Source organism: Dermacentor albipictus, chromosome 5 (genome assembly GCF_038994185.2).
Source record: "Dermacentor albipictus isolate Rhodes 1998 colony chromosome 5, USDA_Dalb.pri_finalv2, whole genome shotgun sequence".
Taxonomy (NCBI): domain Eukaryota; kingdom Metazoa; phylum Arthropoda; class Arachnida; order Ixodida; family Ixodidae; genus Dermacentor; species Dermacentor albipictus.
The window spans coordinates 174332654-174351411 of record NC_091825.1 but is presented as its reverse complement, the minus strand read 5'-3'; the positions used below and the strand labels follow the sequence as shown (position 1 = coordinate 174351411).

At 47.1% G+C, this 18758-nt stretch overlaps 2 protein-coding genes across 4 annotated transcripts in view; one reads left to right on the top strand and one right to left on the bottom strand.

Moving 5' to 3' along the window:
- LOC139060249 (UDP-galactose translocator-like) overlaps positions 1–3651 on the bottom strand; it is a 76597-nt gene extending 72946 nt beyond the window's left edge. Inside the window, exon 1 of one of the 2 annotated variants that reach the window (XM_070539337.1) lies at positions 3515–3651. Coding sequence is in view for 1 of the 2 variants with exons in the window: in XM_070539336.1 (XP_070395437.1) it covers positions 3093–3165 (73 nt within the window). In the remaining variant the exon portion in view is untranslated. The other variant, XM_070539336.1, reaches the window with a different exon arrangement.
- Positions 3652–9054: 5403 nt separating this feature from the next.
- LOC135897517 (uncharacterized) lies at positions 9055–18334 on the top strand. Of its 2 annotated transcripts, XM_070539767.1 has the most exons (6): positions 9055–10306; positions 11878–11960; positions 13976–14040; positions 15917–15987; positions 16068–16175; positions 17725–18334. In XM_070539767.1, exons 1-6 carry the CDS (start codon positions 10274–10276, stop codon positions 17758–17760), a joined length of 396 nt encoding a protein of 131 aa, XP_070395868.1. In that variant the 5' UTR covers positions 9055–10273; the 3' UTR covers positions 17761–18334. The 2 variants fall into 2 exon arrangements, with proteins under 2 accessions (XP_070395868.1, XP_070395869.1); XM_070539768.1 differs by lacking the exon at positions 13976–14040 and having other exon boundaries at positions 9069–9173.
- The last annotated feature ends 424 nt before the right edge of the window (positions 18335–18758 follow it).

Here is an 18758-nt window from a genome sequence, read left to right as displayed (position 1 = left end):
CATAGGTCAAGCTGGCGGGACCCTGACGGACGGCCCCTAAAAATGGATTGATGGATGGATGTTATGAGCGTCCCCTTTGGAATGGGATGGTGGGTTGTGTGCCAAGCTCTTGCTGTTATACTGCCTATGGTCCTACCTATGTTAAAAAAGAAAAAAAAAACGGGGAAAAAAAAACACACGATGAATCCCATAACCAAAGTTTCTGAACCCCTATGGTGAACTTTATTTTTTTATGCCTCCATTGTTTGTCGTTTCCCTACTTTTCTTCTACCAATCTTCCAATTGCCTCTTACTAATCTCTATTGCGGAAATGTTTACTTTCCCCCTGCTCTAGCCGAACCCAAGGGATTCAAGGAGGCTAGTAATTACTAAATCGACCATTGAATGTGAAGATGGACCATCTTCACATTCTAATAAAACATGCTCCATCGTTTCCCTAGCTTTACTGCACCAAGCAGATTCTTCTTCTTCCTTCTTATATCTCGCTTTATAAGTGCGATTTCTAAGGCGTCCTGATCTCGCTTTGAAAAGTAATGAGCTTCCCTTTGAGTTATCATAACTTGTTTCTTTCCTTATTTTGTTTTTTCCTCTTACCTAGTTACTCATAGCAGGTTTCTTTTCCATTGGTGCCACCCATGAGATTACCTCAGCCTCTCTGACTTTGCATTTGATGTCACACACTTTCTGGTAAGCTTGCTAGTTCTTTTGCTCCACTGTGAATCAATGTTATTCCTGTACAGATAGATACCTGAACACTCTTCCAGCCCATTTACTTTCTTCCATATTCCTCAGCCGTTCTTCATGCTCAATTTTACTGTGAGCTTCCCTCTCTTCAAATTTGTCCAGCCCATATCACCCTGCCCAGCTTCACTTGTAGTCTTCCAGTGAGCGCCCAATGTGCAGCGTCCCATTAATTTTTGGTTGCTATAGAGTCCCGATTGTACCCCGCGACTTCAAGCAAACAACTGAATTTCTGAGCGATCAAGGCAGAAAGTTGGGCTAGTGTGTCATCATTATTCAAAAGACTAGCGCGAAATAGCAGGGACACAGACAGAGAAGACATTAGCGCTCATCCTGTTGTCTTCTCCGTCTGTGTCCCTGCTATTTTGCGCTAGTCTTTTGAATAATGCATTTCTGAATTTAAGTCCTTGAACTATTACACCTTTCCACGTACCCCGAAACACCTCTTACCTATTGTATCCCCATGGCACTCTGTGTTACATCATGGTTGCATTTCTCTTCCCCTTTGCTATTATTGTTTTTACCTGCATTCAATCAATTGCCTTCGTTTATCCATACACCAAGGCATTTCCTTGCCCTGTATTGAAACTGTCTATTCACTGTTTTCATTGAAAACCATATAACCTGATTTTTTTAACACCATATTTTCATCCTATATTTTCACATTCCTGTCTGCAATATTAGCCAAATATTGCATATCTCTTTGCTTGTTAGCAGGCAACACAATGTCACCCGCATAAAATGAACCTGGAAGCTGCTGCTCTACTACTGTACCTGCCTGTTTGGATAGGAGATTAAACTCGATATCACTTTATTCTAGTGCCCTTTCCATCCACACCACGTACATCATAAACAGCAGTGGGGATAAAGGGCACCCCTGTCTCAGTCCTTTGTTGATATCAACTTTCTCCTCGCTCTTCTTCTCTTCCCATTCAACGCAAACGGTCTTTTCTAGGTAAATCTATCTCAAAAGCTGTAGACAATTGTCGCCTAAGCCTTCCCCTTCTACAATATCCCACAAAGTGCTACGGTCTACGTTGTCATACGCTCCTGCAATGTATAAAAAGGCTACATATAACGGTCTTCTTTCTGCTCTTCATATTTTAATACACTGAGTAAGGACACATAAGTGATCATCTAAATGCCTACCTATTCTGAAGCCATACTGAAGTTCTCCCAAAATGCCATTATTCGCTGCCCATGCTGGCAGCCTGCATTGGTAACCTGTATATTACCGATGTAATGGTCAACAGACTATAGGAGTGAATTCTATATTTCTCCCCCTTACCTTTATAAATTAAATTCATTCTACTTTGTTGCCAAATGTCTGGTATTCGCCTACTTTTAGACTTTCTTCTACTGCTTTCAACAGAGCTTCCTTACTTTTTGGTTCTGGGAAACTCGTCTAGACCTGTGGCTGTGCGCTTTGGAATTTTCTCTTCAGCTTTCTTCCAGTTGAAATTTGTCAGCACCAGCTCCTTTTCAATCTGGTTCTCTTTGACGCCCCTTTTTTCCTCAACTACAACCTTGTCATTGCCTTGGAAAGATTCGGCTGTTATTTTTAGGATGTAATGTAATGCCATGTCCCCTTCCAGTTTGTTTGTTCCAGGCTTCCTGCCAAATAATTCTATGTGGCTCCAAAATATTCTTGGTGTGGCCTTCTCACGCTTTTTCTCACGCATTTCTGACAACCAACGTTCACTTTCACCTTTTATCTTTGCTTGCACCAGTATTTGAACCATGTATTTTTTTCTCCAGGTATATTTCCCATTTTGCGGCTACTTCCTCCTGCGGCAACTGCGCTTTTTTGGGCTGCCTGTGCTCCCGCTCTCTCGCACCATCTGGTTATAAAAAGTGCGCAACATTACCTAGTCTGCTCTCTGGCTTGGAGGTCAGTCCACCGCGCACATACTGAATTTTTAAATATTTGCGAAAATTTGCTTTAGGTGTTCATGTAATTGCTATAGCAATAAACGGGGTTGACGTTACGGGGAAGGGCAAATAACTGAACAAATCACTTGTGTGTTACACAACAGCGGTTAAATGAAGACGAACCCCTATAAGTTCCCGACGTCAACACCCTCCCCCCCCCCCCTTTTTTTGTTCCCACATCTGTACTAAAGCTGAAATTCGAGATAGTTCGTTATTCCTGATTGCCAAACACCAACGCATAAAGAATAAGGGATGAATGTAGAAGAGACTTTACACAGCGCTGTATATCACTTCTACTTCCGTCCATTCTTCTTTTCTTTTTTTTACGCGCTGGTACTTGATGATCCCACAGCTGAGGGTATTCCCTCGTCATCTGCTTAGCAGCAAAAACACGCAGGGGAGAAGACTCAGCCACATACCGGTTTTGATTTGTTCAGCGACGGCAGCACTAGACCCGACAAGTAAAACTTCATCCTTCCTGATGCCGGTCATGACTGATCACAGACAGCGAGATATTTCTTCAATGTTGGCAAATTTGATGTTAGACGGAGTCACCTCTGGACGGAGTTTGGAAGCGCTATTATATGGCAAGTCGCGCACCGAAGGCACGGCAGACGAAGCGGACGCGTGTCATGCGCGAGTCCAGCCCACCTGCGTGTACGGCCTCGGCTCAACTCAGAGTTACATGAATTAACAAGTAGGCGCACACATAAATCGGAAATCCCGTAAGGTGCATCAGTGCAATGGTGCACGTGGAACGATTAGTAGGCGCTCAAACACGTCAATTGAAACGCTGTAAAACAAACGATCAGAAAAAAACGAGTAATGACGTGAAGGCAACCTGGGGCAATGCCTGGAGACGTATTCTACCATCTAGTACGATCAACCAGCCATCAGGCGCACGTTGATTGGCTGGTTGACAAAAACTTGGCAAGCTGATTGGCTGATATAGCACTACGTCACGCAAGGGCAATTGTATGTGTCCGAGCGTCCGAGCAACGCCTCCACAAGGTGAATGTGGCTAGGGTGGCTAGAATGTGGCAGCGTGGCAGCGATGGATATTCTTTGCGGAGGCAAGGCGAGCATACAGGCTTCGCAACCTGCCGATCCCTCTTAGGAGATTTTTCTTTCTTTCGACCAAAGCCATATCATCAAAAATGTGAGGTCACAGTTTCTGGCGAAGGACTTCGGTAAAGAAAAGCAGATCACATCAAGGTATGTGAAAAGTCTGTATAAAATGCAGAAAAACTCGACAGTGAGGCCAGTAAGGTTCCTGACCAGAAAACACCTGTATCCAACAAACATCGAAAAAATGAACGTCAGGTCAGCGGTTCAGTTGTTTTCAGTTCCCGTAACTGCCGCACTTTGCTACCTCAAAGATCAGGCCGGCCACACATGTGATCTGGACTTCGCTTCAGCAGGACCCACAATGGGGCTCTTGCATTGCCCAGGGGGCGCTGCGAAAAAGGTGCTAAAAAGCGCCCTCTGTGCAAAAATGGGTCGTACCAAGCTCGGTCGTCTGCTTCGGAAAGCACGTTTACAATATGGACCCGCCGCTTTCGGTTGTGTTGTTTCACGGCCTGCAGCGAATATCGGGCGCCGAAGATTTTTTCAGGGGTGGCACGCTGCGTAAAGGCAAGAAATTATGCAGTGCCGAATACGTGTACGCCGTTCAAGAATTAGGCGGCGAAGTTTTAGCACCGTGTCAATCACAAGTGAAGCGAGTCGCGTACGAAGTGGAACTTCAGGTAAGGTTTGCACGCCAGCTGCTAGATTCAGGCGCTCAAACGCGAGGAAATGCTTGTTATAAATGAATCCACAGCAGCGATAAGCAGGCATCATGTGTACAGAACTGCTCGAGCACACGACGGTACGTGCCGCGATGTACGAACTGCTCGAGCGCACGATCGTACGCGCCGCGACGGCAGTGGTCTTTCGACATGCCGCGAAACGGTGGGCCTCCTGCATTCTTTGTTGACTGCATGCCGCTAAAGAAGTAGTTATGCCTGCGTTGTAGTAGCGGCCATCTGTTCCTTTTAGTAACGGGTAATAACTGATGCAATGCATATGAGCTCGCACGTAGTACGTACGTGCGAATCGCGCTGCAGCGCGAGCTCGTACGCCGCTCGCTTGATGTAGGTTTTAATGACAGCGCTCGAACATCGATGTGCTGCAATCAATACTGCCTTGCTGCGTTGCCTCAACGTGCTGGCTTGAGATCAAGGATGAGCGCATTTAACTCTCTTAACCTGTGCTGCTCGTAGTGGAGTAGTGAATTGTCATCGAATGAGCCCGACCATTTGTGCTCATTTGCACACACCTGGTCACTTCACCACTTCGCATCGGTCGAATTGTTAATTGTCGCTGTGGCCGGGTCTCGAATCGTGAATTACCAGCCATGCCTGCTGCTATGTCGGTCTGCTGTCGGGACTGTAGGTGCAAAATACCGAACATTAGAACGCAGATAATCAAGCAAGCTTCAAGACAGGCGAAGCAGTCAATGGCGCGAAGTTTCGCTTACTCAGCGCGACGAACTGCAGCTATGCAGCGCGCCCGACGCTCCACTTCGTGAGGCCTTGAAGGAAAACGGCAGAATATGATGTTGGGATTCAGGCCTTCTTGTTCATGGCATCCCACGACGCAGAAGTAATGACGGTGACGCCTTCTCGAGGCTGGGCTAGGTCTCCGGATCGGCGCTACCGATTCCGTCTGCTCCCAGCATTGCGTCCCACGGCACACAGAGAGCCCGTTCTCGTTAAACTATAGGCTGCAGCGAGCTCGCAGCGTGGTTGACATGGTCTGCGAGAAGTGACGAGCCTTTTCGCACTCGCAACAGGGCAGAAATAAGTGCGAATCGAAGCAAAACTCGGCCTAGAAACGTCCTTCGCCACAGCCAGGGCTCAATACAACCCAAGCTGGTACGACCCAGTAGCGCCGCCACCAGGCGCCGCTACTATACCTCAAACTCCAGCGCAAGACGCCCATTGAATTCATGCAAATGATACAGAGGTGGTTTACAGTAATGGACATCAGCAACTGCCAACAACACATCCATTGCAACAACGCCGACGCCCGCCAGTTTACGGATGCTGATGATCCTAGATTAGAGTGGCTCGAGATTGTTTTTCTTGCTTACATCGAAGACCCCAGGAAGGAAAGTGCAGCTGGCAGCTTTTTAAGCAAGGAAACAAACCACGCTCTTGTCTTTGCGACCACGTCAAATGTGCAGTGCATTCGTCACTTGCTGACTGTGAAGAAGTTCCGGTTTGTGCTCACACGCAAAATGTCGAGTGACCCGATAGAATCCATGTTTGGCTTTCTGCGCCGAAGTTGCGGTAGCAATGATATACTTGACGTGAAGAGCGCGATATGCGGGCTGGAAAAAATGCTGAAGACAGGCATCGTTGCTGCCTCCGACCAGAGCAACGTTCAGAGCTCGACATCATTCGTCGCAAGGCAGCTGCTTCCCATTCAACACAGCCCCACCATGCCTGCCACCGGTAACAAATTTCTCGACCAGGCAGTGAATGACTTAAAGAACCACCTCACAACGTTGACACCATGCATAACAGGTCCGGACGAAGCCAGCGTCGCCATGGTTGGAGGCTTCATAGTGAGAGCTGCAAGTGAAAGCATTGTCTGCTCGAACTGCATCGCCCTATTGCAGGGTCAGAAAGGCAACACACCTCTCCTTGGCCTCATTGCCCACCAAGATCGGGGCGGGCTCTTCTACCCGAGCCAGGAACTCGCAAAACTGTTGATTGGTCTTCGGAAGCTTGTAGACCACGTGCTTCCCCACAGAAAACATTTCACAAAGCCCTTGGAGGTTTGCGTTGAGAGAAGTGTCGCAGCGCTCATGGAACTTAATGTTCTCAGCTGTGGCAACACAGACAGCGACCATCGCAAGGTTCTCCTGCAGCTCATCACTAAGAAGTTTATGAAGCCGCTGTTCACCAACTATGCCGTCAGCGCTAGCGACAGGAATGCGGTTGTTAAGTTCCTTGACCGCAAACCTCTGTCCCGCAAGGTGCTTAAACTGTAATTACGGGAATGTGACCACGGCGGCCTCATTTCAATGGAGACGATATGTAAAAAGGCGCGTGTGCTTGCGTTGTAGTGCACGTTAAAGAACCCTAGGGGGTCAAAACTAATCCGGAGCCCTCCACTAGCTACGGCGTGCCTTATAATCAGAACCATGGTTTTGGCACGTAAAACCCCAGAAAGAAGATGGACCCTTCATTACGCACACACCAAGTTCAAGTGAATAGCTTTTATGTTGTCGTTGAACCTGCTTTGACACCACAATTTTCAGCAGAATTACGCGAGACTATAGTAATGCTGCGCGAAGCGACATGCAAGGATGAGAGCGTGTACGTGTAAAACGAACTGCTGTGGGCTTTTTGTTACGTTACTCGTGAACGCTACTTAGTGAACCAATTGCCATAACTGCAAGAAACTAAAATTTCGTCGAAAGTCGCCAGAGCACAACCAGTTTATTCAAGTACAAGTGAACGGATGTGTTGCGATGTCTCCCTAGCTGTGTCGCCGCGCTTTCCAAGCAGCCGCGCGCCGCGACACCACACCGCCCCAGCCCCCTTGGCGGAGATAGGGCTGTAGGTGGCGCCATCTCTTGACAACCGACCGCAACTCAAGGCGCGACGGTTACAATGGGTAAGCGAGCGACGCCGCAGGCATCTTTCTAGAGGAGGCGTTGCCCAAACACACGGCGGCACGCACATATCACAATACCAACGCCTCCTATAGCTATATGCCTGGAACGTCGCTCTCTTTTCCATAGGGAGCTCTCTGCCGAGTTTTGCGACCATGCGCCGCAGGACGGCGCGCGCCACCGTACCGGTCCCCATGGCAACCACTGCCGCCGCCGCCGAAAGCTCACGACGCGCCAGCCACTTGGCTGCCGACGTCGCTCCCGGCTGGCTCCCGGTAGCCGTGCCACCGGCGTGTTTACAAGGGCTGGCCGCAAGAGGCGCTCGCCACCGTACCAAAAGGAGGAGAGTACAGTCGAGGGCAGGGCAGCGCGTTTGCGGCTCACGTTCCAGGCATTGTATATTATAGGAGGCGTTGACAATACTACAAGCGAGACGCCATGCTGCTACGCTGCTATGGTTGCCGGATTAAAACTGACTACTGTCACCAAGTCTAGCAAGCGTCTCAGGAGCTGGCAACCTCGGCGCGTAGCAACATGGCGGCGCTCTTGCGGTTCCCGATTTCAATGCATGGGCCCTATGGGTAGCTTGTCCTCTAGAGTCAGTATAGTAACTCTATGCGCCACTAGGACATTATTCTAGTACCATAGAGTTTCTCACTATAACACCTAGAGGGTAATCTGGCGCCACCGTCTATGGGAGTTTCTTAAGGGGGCACCGTGCCGTCATGGGAATGACGGTATATGTGTCTGCGAGGCTCGTGTTGGCTGGTGTTGTAAGAGGCTTCGTCTAAAACGTGGATATGGCTACGCAAATAACGCGTGCTCAAAGTAAAACCTTCATAAAATGTTTCAATTCACGCATATTACATCTTTACTCACCCACAATGCATGACCAAGCGAGGAAAAGCAAGAACAGACGACCAACTGTTTCAAAGCGAGCGCGAACCTTGTCGTCTGTCCTCCAACTTTAGCGGCCCGCTGATACTTCTTACGTAACATGTAGTCGTACACACAATAACAAGTTCTCATAGTTAAACAAAACATGTTTTCGCGTAATGATAAAGCTAAAACAGCTTTTCACGTGCTGTTCTAGTAGAAAATGAATCATTGTGACAGACGGAACGGTACTTGCCAAGCGCGTCTTCAAGGTGTCCTGTCTCTCGAGAACGATGCCAATCCGAATCCACAATATACCGGCATTCCCATGCATACCACAGCGCAGCAGCGCCAGATTTCCCTCTAGGGAATGTAGTGAGAAACTCTATGTCTAGTACACTAGACCATTCTTTATTCCTTTCTCCTTTCCTTCCTTTCTCTATGACTAGACCCACAACCTTCGCATTTCGCGTGCGATGCTCTACCAGCTACAGACGAAAACCCACAAAAACTAATACAAGTGCGAATGCAGAGGAAATAGATGGGTGCGAACAACGACCTTCTTTTACCTCATAAAAATCTGTATTGTGAACTTTGCTACTGTTGTCACCATAGAGTTTCCTACAAAATTGTAATTTTGTAGGAAACTCTATGGTTGTCACTACATTATTTTTTTCCCTTATAATGTGCGTGATACTGTAAACTTTCTCATCACAATTTCTCTGCCTTTTGCACGACAAATATTTTTTTTCTGCGATACAGAGCCTATACTACTACTCGTGTTTAAAATAATAATAACGTGCATGATGTACTCGCTTTGATAGCAAACGGGGGCATCTCAGTAGGTACAATCGGCAGCACGCTTCTGAAGTTATTGCAGCCCAATTCCGCAAATGTTGCGTGCCTAAAAATGTTTGATTTGTCCGCTGTGGATGTGCTTTGCTGATCGCGATGGGTAACTAATTATTTCTAAACGGTCCTGGCCTCGTAGTTCTGCATCACCAACGCCAGGCGGCTGTCAATTCGGCTAGGCAAAAACTATACAGCCGCCCGCGACTCGCGTTAAAAACAATATCGTGCACGATGCGCTCGCTTCGAGTCAGTCTAAGTCAATTTTGTATATCTCAAATGCTTGAATACGTGCTTGAATTTTCCGCGTAATAGGGGCTTTGCTGATCGTAGCAGGTCACACCGCGATGGGTCACACGGCATAGTATTCCTGAATGGTTCTAACATCGTGGTTTCGGAGTCGCCCCAACACATGCGGCCATGAACACGGCTAGAAATACGATACAAGTGCACTAGCTGGGAAAACATACGGTCTGAAATCACTAAGGCAGGCTCAACTGTAGTTGAGATCACGATATTGGTGCATGCCGAGCTGGTGGGGCCCCAGCTGTCCGATATGCGCATTGTTGTTTTTACAGATTCGGCAAGCTTACATTGGCGTTCCTCGAATTTGGTCTGGGTCAGCAGCTTCTTTGGGCGGGGCATCAGGACAGATAGTTTCGACATGCCTACTTAGCAGGAATCGTTGTGGCTTGAGACACCAAAGCGCTTTGAGCTGGTGCATGGCACTCGAGTGGCCCGAGACGCACTCTCTGTCATTTTGTTGTTGCATAGTGTTTTAAGACGGTGATAGGAAACGAAAATGAAATCGAACCAGAATATGATGCCGCCAGAGCAAAACATGATGCTCGCTTTGCACTGTCTACTGCAGGAAAGGATCGTGCATTTGGATGACAGCCAATTGTATTGCCTATTAAAAGCATGCAGTACACTTCCAACAGCACTGTGCTACATACGCTGTGAAGCTGATAGGCAAAGATGCTTATTGCAATAGAGTTAGTGACGATAGCTGTGAATATGATGTGCTACAACCCGCAGAGAAGTTAGCTTGTACGGGAAAGGGAAACCGAGTGCGTGCCGGCATTTTCATGTGGTACGGGCAGGCGAGTACTGCAGAAAAGCTGCTGTGGTGGGCACATACTAATCTCAATCGTTAATGCCTGGTGCCTTTTCTTCTTCACATGGAGTCTAGTGGCTGGAAAACATATGAAACAATCGAAGTTTGGCAGTGTGCTGAAGGTTGGTGCCGAAAGTGTTTTTCAGGAACACATTATCGCAAAGAAGCGCAATTCTATTGGGTCATTTTTTTTTCTTGATTGCGAACGTTGGTGCCAGAAAATTGTACGAAACAGGATCGTATCAACTTACTTCTTATAGTGTCCTTGACATTGTAAAAGATAAAAATGAACAGGAAAGGAAAAAAGAGGACAGAGTGGGTCCCATCCTGTTTCCCGCCCCCTCTTCATTTTCACCTTACGCTATTTTAATTGCATTACGCAAACTCAACCAGCTCTCTTTACCTTAACACATCCTACAGGTTGCACATAAATGTTCTAGGCATCAACCCTATACGGTGCCAATATTTAATTTCTGCTAATCCTTTGCGGTCACACGCAATTACCCAATTTGTGGTTGTTCCAGTCAGGAGCCATTTTGCACATTTAGACGCCACATAGTAAAAGTGCTCAGGTAAACAAATTCATGTTCACTTATTTATTTTTAACATTTACTTATTTCTGAGGCTCGCAACTGCACTTGAGCACTGTATGGTACCGCTTGGAGCACTCTCCTGCGTGGAGACTGTAATTTGCAAACAGATCTGTAGGGTCCTCATAGCTGCCGTCATCTAAGGTGTGCTTATCCGACAATGTTTTCTGACCATCTGATGGCGAAATGTATTCATCCATGGAAGTAATACAATCTTCTGATTCACTAAACTTGCACAAATTTTGTCCCTAATACACACATCCAGAAAACGCTGTCGTCCTGCCAGTGCTTCAAGCCACAAATCATGCAAAAATCCCTTCAAGCAGGATAAAAGGAAAAAAGAAGCGCTGCCCTTGTCTGGAGACATGACAAAAAGCACTTATTATTGCCTGAAAAAGTTGCTGAAAGCTGGCTTAACCGACGAATGCGAGCACTCCAACGTGTCGGCCGCTACCCAACATCTGGTTGAAACGAATATTATCACATGACGGTTAATGCCTGACACGAGTGCAAAGGGTTAAACCGATGGTCCTGAAACTCCTTTCCCTAATATCAGTACACAATGGGAAACAGCCAAAGCATGAATGAAGGAAGGATGTTTTATGGCGCAAGGGTCAAGTATGGCCAAAGAGCGCCATGTCTGTGTTTACGAGTTTGCTGCGTAATTATGAGTTCTATGAAGTTGGTGTGACGTGGCTGTAGGAGGGCCTTAAAAATGGTCGCACTAAAGTGCGTAAAATCTGTATAGTAAGATTATGGCGATGACTTATGACGTGAACTATGAACATTTGGACACGTTTAAAAAGGATGACATGATGTCTAAAAATATATCAGGTTATATAAGATATGCTAGAGCACTACTGCCTCCTTAGAGCCCTTGAAATACAAGGGCCTGGAGGCATGTGCTATTCAAAACAATTATCGCAGCGGCATCTTCTGGAGTGAGGATGCTCTACGAATTTAATGGGCTTATAACATGTAGAACTACATCCTTTAAGAAGCCGAGTACTGCCCTGGTGTTAAAAAACAGTTCCTTACCAAGAAACGTAGCCGGGTGTAGAGGGATGTAATTACGGTATGCAAGCGGAAAATGTTTCTTTCAGGTTTGGCTTTCCGACACTCCAAGAGGACATGGAGGATGGTCAGCCTCTCACCGCATCTACCACAGGTTGGAGGTTCACTTCCAGTAAGTAGAAAATGATGGGTCCCAAATGTGTGTCCTATTCTGAGGCGACAGAATAGGACATCTGTTCGCCGAGATTTTGTTGGGGAGGGCCAAAAACGTAACTGTGGCTTTATAACATGCAGTTTATTATCTATTTCTGCATCCCACATGCGTTGCCAGTGGTTTCGCAGTTTTTTCCGTATGTAAGGTTTCAGATCTGTGAGAGGTACCAAAGCAGTATTATTACCAGCAGGGGGTGCAATTGACGTAGCCATCTGGTCTGCCAGAACGTTACCTTCGATTCCCCTGTGGCCAGGTACCCAGCATATGATGATATGCTGGTTAGATAGATAAGCTTTGCGCAGGTCAGAATCCTCTGTAAGTACAGGATTTTTCTTTTTGTAGGGTGACATTAAGGCCTTCACCACACTTAGGGAGTCTGTATATATTACGGCTTTTTGGAGTTTTGATTTTCGTATATGCTTTACAGCCGACCATAATGCGCAGGCCTCTGCTGTAAAGATACTTGTTTCTGGATGTAGTACATCAGATTCCGAGAAGGATGGACCGACGGCTGCATAGGACACTCCGGCATGTGACTTAGAAGCGTCTGTGTAGAACTCTGTGCACGAGTGCTTGTACTGAATTTGTAGGAAATGCATTCTTATCTCGACCTCTGGAGCGTGTTTTGTGCCCTTTAGAAAGGATACGTCACATTCTATCACCTGCCACTCTTAGGGGGTAAGAGCTTGGTTAGGTGCATTAAGGGAAGCTCGAGGAGTGGGACATGCATTTCATCGCTAAGCTCCTTCACACGAAGCGAGAAAGGCTGTCTTATAGACGGACGATTGCGGAAAAGTGCAGCACACGTCATATCGGTAACGGTATTAAAACATGGGTGTTCAGGATTGGAGTGTACCTTAAGGAAATATGTAAAGCTGATGTATGATCTCTGCAAGTGGAGCGGCCACTCATTCGATTCGGCATATAAGCTTTCGATCGGGCTTGTTCTGAAAGCGCCATCGGCTAGGCGGATACCTAGACGATGGACAGAATCCAGCATCCTCAGCGCGCTCAGGGCAGCAGAATGATAGATCACGGCACCATAATCTAATCGTGAACGAATCAGGCTCTTATAGAGATTCATTAGGCACTTCCTGTCACTACCCTACGTAGTCTGGGATAGAAGTTTTATTAGGTTGATTGTTTTCAGACATTTTACTTTAACATGTTTAATGTGGGGGCGAAAGCGAGTCTATAGTCATGTATAACACCTAGAAATTTGTGTTCTTTGTTTACAGGTATCTGTTGTCCACATAGTTCTAAGCAAGGGTCTTGGATCAGGCCTCTCTTTCTTCTAAAAAGAACACAAGAACTTTTGTTAGGATTGATCTTAAATCCATTTTTGTCTGCCCACATTGACACTTTGTTCAGGCCATGCTGTACCTGTCTCTTGCAGACTGCGAGGTTACAAGACTTGAAAGCTATTTGAATGTCGTCCACGTAGACAGAGTAAAAGATGGCCGGTGGTAATGAAGCACGAAGCGTGTTCATCTTCACAATAAAGAGCGTGCAGCTGCGCACGCCTCCTTGGGGTACACCCGTTTCTTGCGTAAAAGGACGTGGAAGTACATTGCCAACTTTTACCCGGAAGGTACGATTGGACAGATAGCTTGCTATTAGGTTAAGCATATTACTATGGATGCCCATTTCTGCCAAGTCTCTTAAGATTCTGTAACGCCACGTTGTATCATACGCCTTTTCCATATCGAGAAATATCGATAGGAATAACTGTTTATGTATAAATGCGTCCCGGATGTTTGCTTCAACACGTACGAGATGATCGGTTGTGGAGCGCCCTTCTCGGAAGCCGCACTGATAAGGATCAAGCATTTTGCTCTGTTCAAGGAAATGAATGAGTCACCGAATGAGTCGCCGATTTATCATTTTTTCAAACACCTGACAAATGCAACTTGTGAGGGCTATCGGGCGGTAACTTGCCACTGAGGAAGGGTGTTTGCCTTGTTTCAAAATAGGGACCACAATGGCTTCCTTCCATGCGGTTGGAAGGTACCCTGCATCCCAGATGGTGTTGAAAAGTGTGAGTAGTGTAACTTGCGTATCATTGTGCATGTTTTTGAGCATTTCATACATGATTCTATCAGATTCTGGTGCGGAGCTCTTGCATGCGCTCAAGGCAGCTCTCAATTCGGCAACACTAAAAGGACGGTTGTAAGGCTCATTCTCTCGACTTTTTCTTGTTAATGGCTTATGTTCTTCTATTTGTTTGTATTTGAGAAAGGATTGTGAATTTGTTGGACTTGACACGCTCTCAAAATACTCCCCAAGTGAGTCTGCCTGGTCTTGCAGTGTATCGCCCTGTGTGTTTACCAGAGGGAGTGAATGTGTTTGCCGCCCTCTGATCCTATTAACCCTGTTCCAGGCTTTGGCTTCATCTCTAAACGATTTAATACTCAATAAAAACTTGTGCCAACTTTCTCTTCTGGCCTGTCGGCGGGTTCGCCTGCCTTGGGACTTTATTTTTTTAAAGTTGACAAGGTTCTCAGCAGTGGGAGAAGCGCGTAGCAACCCCCACGCCTTGTTCCGATTCTTATGGGCGATCCTACATTCGCTGTTCCACCACGGTACACGTTGTTTGCATGCCAAACCACTCACTTCGGATATGCATTTTGATGCGGCATCTATTATGAATGCTGTAAGATACTCCACAGCAGGATCAATTTCTAAAGAAGACATGTCGGCCCATGAGATGCTAGTGAGAGTTCGAAATTTCTCCCAGTCGGCTGTGTCTACCTTCCACCTAGGAGCTTGTGGAGGATATTCGTTTTCTTTAGATGTTCTTATCAGTATGGGGAAGTGGTCGCTCCCGTAAGGATTGTTCGTAACTTCCAATTAAAGTTCGAGCAATATAGACGGGGAAACTATACTAAGATCTATTGAAGAAAAGGTTCTGTTTGCTAGAGAGTAATATGTGGGTTCCTTCTTATTCAGCAAGCACGCACCAGAAGAAAAAAGGAACTGTTCAACAAGACGACCTCGCGCGTCTATACGAGAGTCGCCCCACAGGCAGCTGTGCGTATTGAAATCGCCACGAACAACATAAGGTTCTGGCATTTCGTTTATAAATGATTGAAATTCGTGTTTGTTTAATTTGTAGTGTGGGGGTACACAAAGGGAGCAAATGGTGACGAGTTTATTTAGAAGAACAGCTCGAACCGCCACTGCTTCAAGAAGTGTTTGTAGCTTTAAACGCTGACAGGAAATACTTTTATGAATAAAAATGGCAACACCGCCTGACGATGCGACAGCATCATCGCGATCTTTGCGAAACTTGACGTACGGTCGGAGAAAGTTTGTATGTTGTTGTTTTAGGTGTGTTTCCTGTAGACACAGCACTTTGGGATTGTGTTTTTGGATAAGCTCTTGCACATCATCAAGCTTCCTAAGAAGACCTCTGACATTCCATTGAATTATTTGTGTATCCATATTGGAAGTCAATAGGTGCTGTGTGTACAGAAACAGAAGTAGTGATTATGGAAATTACAGAGATTAAATTACAGAGCCCTTTTGAGGCCCTGTAACGGGAGTTTTGCCCTTTCTGGAGCGTTCGAGGGAGCCTCGCCACTCCTTAGGCGCTTGGTGCGCCTTGAGGATAGGTATTGTATTCATTGCCTCTTATGAGGCGCCGAACACGTGCTCTTGCGAGCGAGAAGTTACCAGAGAGAGTCCCGCCTTAAAGGGCAAGACCCCGGTGCCCACCAGCCCGGAGGTCGATGGGGCTCCCCGAGGGATTTGGCTGCACCGACTGTTGCCAGCGCAGGAAGGGGCCGGGGATGCCAGAGCAGCCTCGGCTGCGCCAACCTTTGGGGTCGATCCCTCATGCCGGGTTGACAGAGCAGCGCTAGCTGCAACCACTGTGGGGGCAGACGGCTTAACTGCCGACTCACTGTTTGTAGGTCGGACAGCCGCCGGAGGTCGTTGTGACGCTGCCCCGATGCACCACTTCGGCAAAGCTTTTCTTTGGCAGGTATGCTATACCCGCCTGCGTGCCTCTTTGAACAATATGTTTTCCTTAACTTTGTGACGATTTCTTTCTCTTTTTTCCAGGACGGGCACGACTGCGAGTATGCGGCGTGCTCCCCTTCACAGTTTACACAATGGAGAGTGTTCACGCAAGCTTCAGAAGTATGTTCGTGGGCACTACACTTCGCACAGGTTTGACTCCCTCGGCAGCTTTGCGAACTGTGGCCAAAACGTTGGCATTTGAAACATCTGAGGGGATTTGGCACATATGGCCTAACACGGAGCTTGATGACCCGGCCTCTACAGACTCGGGCAGAATACTTGAGCCGAAAGTCAATATAAGGTGTTTGGTCTTGATTTCTTTGCTGTCACGCCTGATCTTAATTCTTTTAACATTGATAACATTCTGGTCACTGAAGCCCTCCAAGAGTTCATCCTCAGTGAGCTCCAGCAAGTCATCGTCCGAGACAACAACGCGGCTTGTGTTCATCATACGGTGCGGGGTTACAATTACTTGGGTTTCCCCAAATGATATTAGTTTTGTCAATTTCTCATAATGTTTCTGATCGCGGAGTTCCAAGAGGAGATCGCTTGCCATCCTCGACGCCTTATGACCTGGACCAAAGACTTCAGTCAATGTCTTAGAAACAAGGAATGGTGAGATTGTTCGAACTGGTTTAGCTGGTTTTTCAGAGTGGATCACGTGAAAACGAGGGAAAGATTCTTTTTGCCGACCAAAAAACTGGAATACATCATCGGTGCGCCCTCTTTTCTGAGGGCGATCAGGAAGTGGACGGCAGTGTCCGGGGCCTCACTGCCTCTCCGCACGGGCAGCAAGTGAACTCTGCACTCCGCAATGCCGGCATCTCTTGAGGACAAATGAATACAACATGCGCTAAGAAACCTCTTCTGTCATGCCTAGGCAGTCTTACATTCAAGAAGCAAAAGCCCCAGATTTTCTCTCTCACGCCCGCTCTTACCCACGCCGGTGCACAAATGGCTGGCGATCCCTCAAATTAACGTCTCGTACCCAAGTGTGCGATAACAGAGAGGAGCTGTTCCCAGAGATCACGTCCCGTTTCAACATGTACAAGCCACGTTGCACGGTCTGTGCATGCGCGGACGCGCAGACAGTGCGTACGTGTGGTCTGGGCTTAAGAGCGTGCATAGTCTTCCAACATGTCGCGTGCATCTGGTTGATTGTGGCATATTCGCAACCACTGTCATCAGCTCATTTTATCCATGTTAACAGCCCTTTTGATCGAGTTATTTTACAGTTCTTTATTTTGTAAAGCTTGATGCCCAGGTGCCAGATGTTTAGAAAATTGTACCGCAAAAATTTTAGGACCTCGAAAGCTTGCAAAACGCGTTTCTACGGAGCTTCGCAGTTACCTAGATTGGGACATACGCTTGTGTGGCACATCACGACACACCTGTGGTTGGTGTCACCTGAGTGACACCTTAATAGAGTTCCAGGCTATACATACAATAATAACACGTTACATATATATGTTACGTATCGACAATGTTCAGACATGACTTGCCTCCCATTTCGATCGTAGGCATAGCTGCGGGAGCGCCTCTAGGCCCGTCGCCGTTTGATATTGTGGCTATATCAAAGCTAGACGCTTAGTGATGACACGCTATGAAGTTTGCCAATCCAAACAACTTGTTGAGACCTCTCAGGAAAGTGCAAAATCTTTCCGCTTGTCAACAGTGTTGTTTGCCGTGCACCTTCCAGTGCGATCCCACATACCAGCATGGCGTTGGACGATAGACGGCGCTGTGATTGTAAAATGGTGCTGCCCTGTTGTGCCATTACCACCAGCCCGGATTCCGAATCTGCAAGATGCAGAATTTATCCTGTGAGCGCCCAAATTCTCCCTTGACAAGTCAAGATGCTGAGCCGTCAGGCAGCGGTGTCCTGCGGAGAAGCATCGGCGGGCAACATGTTCAAACGTGTCACCGTGTGCCAGACAGCCCAGCGCCGCACCTCCTTTTGCCTGGAGGTCACCGCGCGCGCAAACTTTGAACCGGGTGGCCAGCGCGGTCGCTGGTTGAACCTCTCGGACGACCGTCGAGTGCTGACTTTGTATTGGGCCGTTTGAGTGACAATGGTTCTCGGGGAGTATAAAGCTGCAAGTTGGCCGCCTCTAAAACCGGATCCGCCGACCCACCGGGAGCAGAGTGCCGCTCTCGACTGGGGTGAGATGTGTCACGCGTTTTCGCCGGACGTCGCCGTGCGGGAACAGTCGCGTTTGTGTGAGCTCTCGGCCCTAGTGCCAATCCGATCTTGTCCTGTACAATGACCTGTATATAGTGTATAAAGTCCCTTTTGTTATTCTCATCGACGCCTGGCTCGGAGTCTTCGCAACCAACGCTCTTTCACGAAACGGGTGATGAGCGCTACGGGACCACAAAGTCGTAATAGTGGTGCAGCGGTGCAAAGTCATAACAGCCCTCAATAAAACGGTCTATACCAGTCTGCTAATTTGCTATCGCAATCAATGCTCCGCCTTTCACGCAGAACTGCACCTTTTGTTTAAAGAAACACTTGTAAAGTAAAAATGTTTCCTGTGTTAAGAACATCGTAGCAGCAAGTTCTTTTGATGTGCAGTAAGAAATATGGCCAACTACATCAGCAGAATTTCAACAGATGCCAAGATATCTATATGGGAGCACTTTGATACCACTTTCTTTACACAGACAGGATTGGTGACAGCGAGATTCACTAGATAAGAGCAAAACGAAAGTGAGTTGTATGAACACTTACCA

Excerpts from the sequence above, each read along its gene's own strand:
- LOC135897517 (XM_070539767.1), top strand. The coding sequence starts at position 10,274 with ATGAAACAATCGAAGTTTGGCAGTGTGCTGAAG. Across the intron at positions 11,961-13,975 it reads AGGTTGGAGGTTCACTTCCA|GGACCACAATGGCTTCCTTC; the intron begins GTAAGTAGAAAA and ends GTTTCAAAATAG. Across the intron at positions 16,176-17,724 it reads GGGCACTACACTTCGCACAG|TGCGATCCCACATACCAGCA; the intron begins GTTTGACTCCCT and ends TGCACCTTCCAG.